The 9,843-nt window shown below is 47.2% G+C and overlaps 1 protein-coding gene across 3 annotated transcripts in view; it reads left to right on the forward strand.

Moving 5' to 3' along the window:
* Positions 1–21: 21 nt before the first annotated feature.
* Positions 22–9,843, forward strand: part of LOC107214567 (GON-4-like protein) — a 28,545-nt gene continuing 18,723 nt past the window's right edge. The window contains exons 1-12 of one of the 3 annotated variants that reach the window (XM_015650094.3): positions 22–218; positions 773–934; positions 1,579–1,775; positions 3,594–3,668; positions 4,034–4,084; positions 4,743–4,793; positions 5,133–5,228; positions 5,462–5,566; positions 6,252–6,422; positions 7,264–7,456; positions 8,820–8,921; positions 9,578–9,618. In XM_015650094.3, coding sequence (XP_015505580.1) covers positions 904–934; positions 1,579–1,775; positions 3,594–3,668; positions 4,034–4,084; positions 4,743–4,793; positions 5,133–5,228; positions 5,462–5,566; positions 6,252–6,422; positions 7,264–7,456; positions 8,820–8,921; positions 9,578–9,618 — 1,113 coding nt within the window. In that variant the 5' untranslated portion in view covers positions 22–218; positions 773–903. Of the gene's footprint in view, positions 219–255; positions 935–1,578; positions 1,776–3,593; positions 3,669–4,033; positions 4,085–4,742; positions 4,794–5,132; positions 5,229–5,461; positions 5,567–6,251; positions 6,423–7,263; positions 7,457–8,819; positions 8,922–9,577; positions 9,619–9,843 lie in introns of those variants that run through there. The other 2 variants (XM_015650093.3, XM_015650092.3) reach the window with 2 other exon arrangements.

Here is a 9,843-nt window from a genome sequence, read left to right on the forward strand (position 1 = left end):
GGCGGGGCCGCCGAGCCCGAGGGAGCGCGGGGAGGACGCGGAGCTGCCCGGAGGCTCCGCCGCCACCGGAGCTGCCGATGGCGGCGGCTCGGCCAGGCCCGCGGGGAGGGGGCCCGGGGAGGCCTCACCGAAGGGCGGGAGGAAACCCCCCGGGAGAGCGGCCCCGGGCCCCGGGCAGGAGCTCCCCGCGGGCCCCGGCAGTCCGGCGGCGGCGGAAGGTACCGGGAGGGGCGGCGGCTTTGGGCCCTGGGGTTTTGTGATGTTTATTTTGTTTTGGTATTTTTTCCCCTTGGAAGTGTTTAGGTTAGAGTGAATATGAGGTCTTTTCCGACGTTTTCTCATCCCTGGAAGTGTCCAGGGGCAGGTGGGGCAGTGGAAGGTGTCCCTGCCATGGCACTGATGGGCTGTGAGGTCTGCTCGTCCCTCCCTTGGCAGTTCCATTTGTACAACAGGGACTACAATCCAGTTCAATTTGTTTTGAACAAATGACCACTTTCTGGAAGTTGTGACAGGGGTGGGTTTGAGCGTGGCTGTGCCCAGCTGATAGTGAGGGAGCGAGGCTGAAATCGCTGGAATGGGATTTCTGTTCCCAGCTGGATGGAGCTGCTGCTGCCCTGTGCCCTGGCTGAATTCATTCGGTTTGATGTGTTTGGATGGGAAATTCAATGGAAAATGAATTTGTTAGGGTTCAGTGTAGCACACACTGGTGTGTTATCTTTGCTCTGTGTGTCCCTGTGGTGTGCCTGGCTACAGCTGGGTGTTCTGTTTCCAGGGAAAATCCCTAAGCTGTACACAGAGGTGGAAGTGAATTCCCAGCGGGATCCATATCCGAGTGAAAGCCCTGGTGCAGTGCCAGAGTCTCCAGGGAGAAGCTCCCTGCAGGTGGCTGCCAGAAATCCCACCATGATGAAGCCACCGAAGAACACCAGAGCTGGTGAGTGGTCCCAGCAGAGTGGTGGAGAAAACTTGGATTTGGGGCTGTTTATTCCACGGGATAAATGTTGTGACTGATGCAGCAGATTCTGGGATTGTGAAGATGGTGGGGGCTGTGTAGGTGCAGGGTTTTTTTTTAAAGATTTCATCTTGTGCTCCATAATTCAGTGTCTCAGTAAAGTACAGGTGTCCCAGTGGAACTTGCTGGAGTTGATCTCTGCAGTTTTTGGCTGCTAAAGATCGCTGCTCTGCTTAAGGGAAAATGATGTTTCTTTTCTCTCTCTGAGTCAGCAAAGCAGGAAAAGGCTTTTTAAGTCCTGGAAACTGTAACCTGTTCTTGCTGTGTGGTACCTGGAGTCTTGCAATGTTGTTAAAAGTGTTAAAAGGTTGCTGAGGCCATTCTGTAAATCATTCTGGAGGAGGTGGCAGCTGCATGAGCTTCATGTCCTGCAGAACTTGAATCCATCATTCTAAAGACTTTCTGTTTCTCATGGCTGTTTGTGTTTGGGTGCATCAGCTGATGGAAGTTCTGCTGTTTCAGTAGCTGCAGAATTCTAGTTTGTGTTTATTTTCAAACTCATCCTCCCACAATGTGCTGGATGTGAAACAGCCGAGGTTTCAGATTCCGTTTCTGCCGATTTTCAGAGGAGCAGGATGGGGAGGACGTCGAGAGGAGGAAGAGGAGGAGGAAGGCGACCAAAAGGAAAAGAGAAGGGAAAGGCCTGGAAGAAGAGGGCTCCTTGTCCTGTGATATCAAACTGGACGAGTCCCTGGATCGTACCCTGGAGGATGGAGCCAAACAGCACAACCTGACTGTGGTCAACGTGAGGAACATCCTGCACGTGAGTGTGGGGGACTGGGCTGCCAGGCAGCACTGGGGGCTCCTGGATTCCTGGTTCTTGATGTCCTGATCTCTGCTAATAAATCTGTAAAGAGGGGATCCTGTGAATAAATCTGTGAAGATGGGATCATGTGGTGTCCGTGCCACTCACCTGGATTTTCCAGCGGGTGTTGATGCCTTGAGAGGCTGAGCTAGAACAGAGGCTAGCCAGTGTTAAGGGAATAAAGTTGGGATTTATTAGAGAGGCCTTCAAAGACCTAGAACAGAGGCTAGCCAGTGTTAAGGGAATAAAGTAGGTATTCATTAAAAAGCCTGCAAAGAATGCACCTTGGGCAGTACAAGAGCCTGGCCAAGGCTCTACCCAAGATGGACCCTGGGTTATGAATTTTCACACTTTTTAAAGTTTTGGTCCATTTCCATATCGGGGTCAATTGTCCAATTACAGCTTCAGGTGGTGAAATCCCATCCTCCCAGATTGCTCTCCTCAATTCACCTCTGTTTATCCATTTTTTGGGCCTGAAGCTGTGATGGTGTCCTTGGTTCTCAGGCTGGAAAAGGATTTTTTTGTCTGACTGAACTGTGAAGAGAACTTGCTAACACTTTATAACACTTTTCAGTAATGCAATACAGAATCTGGAAAATAAGAAAGCTAAAACTTAAGGCATCACAACTTCCCTGTGCTTACACTGGCACCTGGGGCTGGTTGTTTTTCCTGAGCAGTTACAGCAGGAATAACTGAAGTAAAATGATCCTTCTGGGCCCACGTGGGCAGGTGTAGGCTGTGAGCTGTTTCCTCTTTTGAATGAGCTGTTCCATCCTAAAATTGTGGTGGAATTCTAGTGGTACTGACAAAAATGCATCACTTCTAGTTAATGTCCATCACACAACTCCCAGAGAGGAGAATTTCAGAAGAATATTTGTGCTGTCACAGCTTTGGAGTGAATCTCTTAACTCCAAACCTCAGTTGAGTCTTTTCAGTTCATCCCAAAGCATGATCTGGAGAGCAATAGTATTTATTTCCCCACAGGATCAAAAATTGTACTTTTTGTTTTCCCTGCAGCCAAGAATTGTTCAAATCCAGGTAATCTCAGATATTTTCCCTTTTTGCCATCCCTGTGGCAAACATGGGGACTGCCACGGTTCTTTGAGGCAGATTCACCGCTGGATTCTGTGCAAGTGCCCCAAATTAATGCATTTCTCTATCATGTGGGAGTTTCCTCACAGTCACCTGCCTCCCCTGGAGCCTTGTGGAGGCACTCAGAAAATGCAGGCTGAGATGTTGTGTCTCTCCTGCCTTCCCCTGTGTGTCCCAAATGCCTGCAGCCTTTGCTGGAATGCAGTAGCACAATGTTTCAGAGACTGGATATTATCCCACACTTTCTCCAGAGATTTGCACCCTTGCTTTGGGAGCCTGTGAGTGCTTAAAGGTTGAAGTTTAATCAAGATTTAGGTTTTCTGTTGCAGCTGCACAGCAGCATTTCTCTTGTGACTGGGATCAGCACATTTTACTGATTACATGACATGACTGATTACTGATATCAGGGAAACTGGTGTGGGCTTCTGTTTTGACTGTTTTCTTTCTCTCTGCTGGGATTTTTTTCCTGGGGAGCATTCACAGAGAATGTAGTGCAAATGTTATAATCACTGCTTTAAATTTTACTATCTGATTTCTGAACAATCATTTTTGCTGCTGTGTCATTACAAAGCCTGTAGCACACTTGAGCATTCCCCCATCATATTTCCAGGTAGTTTATTATTGTTATATGTTATATTGTCTGTTTTTCTTTAATAAACATCCTGGTTTTGTGTGTTCCTTTAGGAAGTAATCACAAATGAACACGTGGTGGCCATGATGAAAGCAGCCATCAGTGAGACAGAAGATATTCCTTTATTTGTAAGTAATAGCCTTGCTCACTTTGTTTTATCAGTTGTTCCAAATGCACGAGGCCTTCTCCACTTTGCCTTCCTGGGCCATAATGGGATGTGGGGAGAAGAGGTGGACCAAATAAGAATATAAACCTGTTACAATAATTAGGTTTCATTATCAGATTTGCCACCTGGATGAAGAGTGTAAATTATGAAACAGAAATATGAGGACTTATTTTTGAGGTTACTGTGGTGATGTCTGGAATGTAATTAATTTAAAGGTACTGAATTTAAAGGTAATTAACCTAAAAAAAGAGGAGAGCTTCATAGTAAAGAGTCTGTTGTTAATAAAAGGACTGAATTTGTTGCTGTTGTCTTGTTTTAAACTCTCAGGAGCCCAAAATGACTCGTTCCAAACTGAAGGAAGTTGTGGAGAAAGGAGGAGTAAGTAAAAATCTGCTTTTCCTGTTGCACCTTCCCCTTGCCCAAGGGGCAGCTCCAACTTCTGCTCTTTGTGATGGTGACAGGACCCAGGGAGTGGCTGGAGCTGTTTCAGGGAGGTTCAGGTTGGGTGTCAGGGAAAGGTTCTTCCCCCAGAGGTGCTGGCACTGCCCAGGCTCCCCAGGGAATGGTCACAGCCCTGAGGCTGCCAGAGCTCCAGGAAAATTTGGACAACACTCCCAGGGATGCCCAGGGTGTGGCTGTTGGGGTGTCTGTGCAGGACCAGGGGTTGGACTCATTCCAGCTCAGCCTGTTCTGTTGTTCTGTGAATGGCTTTGCTTGTGTGACCCTCTAAGAGAAGCATAAATGTGGTTTAAGTCTTGAAATGAAAAGAATCAGTTAAAACAGTGTTTTAAAAAAAAGGATTCATTTGAACTGTGCAGCACAGAGCCAGGTGAGGGTCGGGAAGGGCAGTGAATTCCCAGTGTCCATTGTCCTGAAGTTGTTTCCTGGAGATGCCATGGGAGATTTGAAGGCTTTGTTTGAGCTCTGTTGTTGCTTGGTCACTGTGGAGATGAAGGTGACAAGCTCAGGTGCTCCTTAGGCTGATGACATTGTCCCTGCCTGTGTGACACAGCCCAAGTGTCTCTGCTGTCCCTAGGTGATCCCAACATGGAACATTTCTCCAATTAAGAAGGCAAATGAGATGAAGGTGAGTGAATTATTGCTGGGAAAGGGGAGACCATACTGGAGGCTTCCTGCTGAGGCAGAGATCTTTGGGAGGGCTGGAGCAGACCCGTGTCCCAAAACCATCTCTGAGCTGGTGTCTGCTCGTGCAGTTTCCATCATAAATACTAAATGATTTCTGCTTGTTCTTGCACCTTCTCAAACCACTTGCTTTCCTCTGCCAATCTTTTAGCAATTTGTTTCTTTGGTTTCTTCAGGATTTCCTTTCTGAGCTGCAGGGTTTCCTCAGTGTGAAATATTTGCTCCCTTAGAGTGCAGCTCCTCCTCCTGCCTGTTAACAGTGCTCACCCTCTTTTGTGTGCAGCCACCTCAGTTCGTGGACATTCCTCTGGAGGAAGATGATTCCTCTGATGAAGAATACCAGCCTGATGATGAAGATGAGGATGAGACTGCAGAAGAGGTAAATGCAGCTTGTGCAAAGGTCTGGGTGCTCAGCACAGAGCTGTGTGTCTGAGGCAGGAGAACACTCTGTTTTAACACATGGGCACTTGTAAGTCATCCTGGACTTTCCAGTAATCATTCCTCAATGCTCTACTATTCATTTGGCTGAAAGAGAGTCTTTGAAGTGTTATTTGGAGCAGTTATTGATTGTGGCATGGTGGTTTGAGAGCATTCTGCATCTCTTGCCCTCAGAGCTTGCTGGAGAGCGATGTGGAGAGCACGGCTTCTTCTCCTCGTGGAGCCAAGAGGTCCAGGACAAGGCGCTCCTCTGATGAGGAGGGAGGGACACTCTGTGAGGTAAAGCTGGAGGAAACAGTCATTTTTCCTAATTTATTAGTCCAAACCCAATAAAAGGTATCAATTCCTAAAGCTGTGGGGACATTCCAGCTGCCAGGTGGCTTTAGGGTCTCACTGCCACATTTCCTTGCAGGAAGGGCTGAGTGTAAAATAAAACTCTGGGAATGGAAGTAGTTGTTGAGTCCTTAGATAATGATTATTTTTCTGATCATTTCTGGGGACTGCAGGAGAGAGGCTTCCTGTGCTTGGCTTAGGAGCAGAAAATGTGTTTGGTAAAAGCATAAAGGTGTTTGTTTGACTGTGCACAGTCAGAGGGAGTGGTGGGTGCAGTGTGATACAGGCCAAGGATCAGCAAGACCCTGGGAACTGACACTGGGATCAAAACCAGCAATATTATACTGATATTTCCACATTCCACTCACCATGAGTTTGTTTCTGGGAGGATTCTGCCACAATAATTGGTGTTCAGGTTTATCAGGAGACTGATACTCAAATGTCTCCTTCCCAGCAAATCTTCATATTTCTTTGTGTTTTCTGAAAACCAAAGTGAGTGCAATAAGAAAAATCCCTGTCCTTCTGTGAAGCATTTCTCCCATTTCTGGTCGAGCAGGAAAAGAGATTTACTCTGTCCATGGAAAATTCTGTTCTGAATAAAACCTTTTAACACAAAGGCCTTTTTAATTAGATGGAGAAGGTCACAACACCTGTTGTGAGACACATTAGTGCTGAAGTGGTTCCCATGGGACCCCCACCACCTCCCAAACCCAAGCAAAGCAAAGACAGCACCTTCATGGAGAAGCTGCACGCAGTGGATGAGGAGCTGGCCTCGAGCCCTGTCTGCATGGACTCCTACCAGGTATGGTGCTGGGCTTTATTGCTTAAAATTCCTTAGAGAGGAGGGGATTTTCTGGGTTTTTTCTGTCATTTTCTGGTGTTCTCTGCTCCTTCTTTTATTGCATTCTGTTCTCCTCCTATAACTTCAAATAATCAGTGGAGCTCTGAGCAGCCTGGGCTAGTGGAAGGTGTGGGTTGTAACATTAAGGTCCCTTCCCATCTAAATGATTCCATGGGTCTTGGATTCTGTGAAATTGCATCTCCAGAGTGTCCAGGGCATTCAGAAGCAGCTGTTAAAAATATTGTTGGTGACACAGGCTTTTAGTTTCTTGTCATCACACTGTTAGTGCTCATAAGTCTCTCACTGCTGTTGTTTCAGCTGTTAAATGTAACTCGATAACATTTACATAACTAATGAAAATAGTTTTCCTTTTGAAAATTATCCTGTTGGCTTAGTTACGTTTTGCAGGCACAATTTTCACTGTTAACAGCTGAGGAATTTGGTTCTCAAGAGACCCAGTGTCCCATTTTAATATTTGGGAAATGCTTTACTGCTCTGTGTTCCTGGGCAAGGCTGAGGTGGAGAGACAGTGCTGGGATGCTGCTCCAGATTAACATCAGAGTAAAACATAAATGAAAGAATCAAATATTGCAAGTGGAAACTGCTTTCTGGGTGGCAGATAAATGAGCAATAATGTATTTAAATGTATATTTATAAGGAACAGCAGCTTGACAGGAAGAGTAGCGAAAGTTTCTCAGCCTACAGAACTGAACGATTCTCTGCGGCAGGAATCGAATATTTTTGGGGTTGGGCTTACTTGGCTGGGCTGCAAATCCCAGGGAGGCCACGTTTGTCCCTGCAGCCCCTGGAGGACAGCCTGATCGCCTTCAGGACGCGCTCCAAGCGGCCGCTGAAGGACGTTCCCCTGGGGCAGCTGGAGGCCGAGCTGCGCGCGCCCGACATCACCCCCGACATGTACGACCCCAACACCGCCGACGACGAGGAGTGGAAGAGGTGGCTCGGGGGGCTCATGAACGATGATGTGGAGAATGAAGGTACCTGGCAGATGTGGAGGTGGGGCAGAGTCTGTGGTTTAACCAGGCCAGGTGATGGTGTTGCACCTGGCAGGTAGATCCAGGCTGGGGATGTGTTAGCGCTGAGGATGAATAGATCACGGGGACACAGGTCGAGGTGTGCTGAAAGGAAAAGCAGAGTTTATTTTTCCTCCCAGGATTTATAGGATCCTGACCACGGCCAGGGATGGGATGGTCAGGATAACACTTTCTCACTGCACTGGCCATGAGAGATGCTCATCACAAGATGTGGAACAGAAGGAATGTACACATATCTGTGTTTACAGTTACTGTCCTGGGAAAGTCCTTAGGAAACCATGTCAGCAAGCTCAGAAGCTGAGTTTTCAGGGCAACAGGGATGAGCAGATGGAGCAGCCCTGGGAGGCTGCACATGAGCTCAGAACCTTCCCTGAGCCCTGGACTGATCCCCCAGTGGGGGACAAGATGGGGATTCTGCCCCACTCAGCTGAGACCCCACCTGCAGAGCTGCCCCAGCCCTGGGCCCAGCACAGCAAGGACCTGGAGCTGCTGGAGAGGGTCCAGAGGAGGCATCAGAGGGATGGAGCAGCTCTGCTGGGAGGAAAGGCTGAGGGAGCTCAAAATGTTGAGCCTGGAGAAGAGAAGGCTTTGGGGTGTCCTTCCAGGACCTGAAGGAGCTACAAGGAGCACAGGGAGTGACAATTCCCAAGGGATGGAGTGACATGATGAGGGAGAATGGCTTCACACTGGCAGGAGGAGGTTTAGATGAGATATTTGGAAGAAATTCCTCCCTGTGAGGGTGGGGAGGCCCTGGCACAGGGTGCTCATAGAAGCTGTGGCTGCTCCTGGATCCCTGGAAGTGGCAGCCACAAAGAGAAGTGGTGGATTTAACCCCTGATGCTCACCATTGATCCCCCTGAATCCCAGTGTGTTGTACTCCTTGTTTGGGGCACGTTTTTTTGGGCGTAGAAACAGTTCTTTTCTTTTTGAGAAGAAAGAGGAACAAGCTCTGGGGCCCAGCTTCCTTTTTTTCCTGTTTACTGCTTGCTTACAGTTGTGCAAATTGAATATAAAACAGAAACTGAAATGACACTACTCGACTCTTTCTAAATTTAGCTGCAACTCAGATCCCAGAGAGTCAAGCCAGCTTTTCAGAATGGGCATGGTTGTAGGTCAGGTGCCTAACAGCTGGGTTTGAAAGGAGGATGGGTTTGATACTGCTTCCATAAAAGAAACACAGTTCATTTCCAGCAGTAATTCCAGCTTCCTTTGTGACAGGTCAGGCAGTGAACAAAGAGCTTCTGCTCCTGGCAGCTGCTTGGTGCTGGGGCAGGGTAATGACAGTCCAAAACCTGCTTCTTTGCAGATGAAGCTGATGATGATGATGACCCTGAGTACAATTTCCTGGAAGATCTGGATGAACCAGACACAGAAGACTTTAGGAATGACCGTGCTGTGAGAATCACGAGTGAGTTCTCCAGGAATTCCCCCTCCTTTCATGCTGGCAGTATTAATTCACTGGGAAGTCTTTTGTTGTAAGGATTTTTGCAGTGTAGGGTATTAAATAAAGATCTGCATGCTTTTGGCTCTCTGGTTGTCCATGGAAGGATCTGGGCTGAGCTGCTGTGCTCAGGTGCAGCACAGCCTGAAGAACAATATTTAGGTGACACTACAACCTGAAATTGATAATGCATCAATAAAGTGATAATGCATCCTGAAAGCTTCAGGCAGTTCAGACTTGAATGCTTGCCTTCTGATTGAATTTAATTAAATTTTGAAGTCCTCACAGTCTTCAGCTTAGTTTTATAAACATATCACTTTCCATCTTTGCAACAAGCCACACTTGCTTTAGGTCTTATTGCAGATTAACATAACTTTAAATTTAATCATGGAAATGAGGTTTTTATGGGATATTTTAGAATCCAAACTATCTCAGCTCAAGTTTTTTTGGGCCCAGCATTAAAAAAGGAATTATCAGGGGCCTTTCTTTTTTTGGTCCTCTGTTTGCAAGAAGAGGGTTTCCCTTTGTGAGAGAAATTCCTTAATTGAGTTGATATTATGACAGGATTGCTGAGTGTTTCTTGGAAAAGGGATCTTCATAATTCTTTTTAATTTTACTTGCAGAAAAGGAAGTGAATGAGCTGATGGAGGAGCTGTTTGAGACAGTAAGTGATGAACTGAGTGTAGCACTGAAGAATAGAGCTGTCAGATGTGACATGGACCTGACGGGTGGCTCTGGGAGCGCTCAGTGCTGGGGCTGTGCCAAAGGCTCTGCCATTACTGGGTTGTTCTTAGCCTTAGGAAGGAATGTCTGCAGGGATTTCCTGAGGGGGAATGTCTGCAGGGATTTCCTATGGGGAAGATCCACAAGGATTTCCTGAGGGGAAGAT

The sequence above is a fragment of the Parus major genome, chromosome 25LG1 (genome assembly GCF_001522545.3).
Source record: "Parus major isolate Abel chromosome 25LG1, Parus_major1.1, whole genome shotgun sequence".
Taxonomy (NCBI): domain Eukaryota; kingdom Metazoa; phylum Chordata; class Aves; order Passeriformes; family Paridae; genus Parus; species Parus major.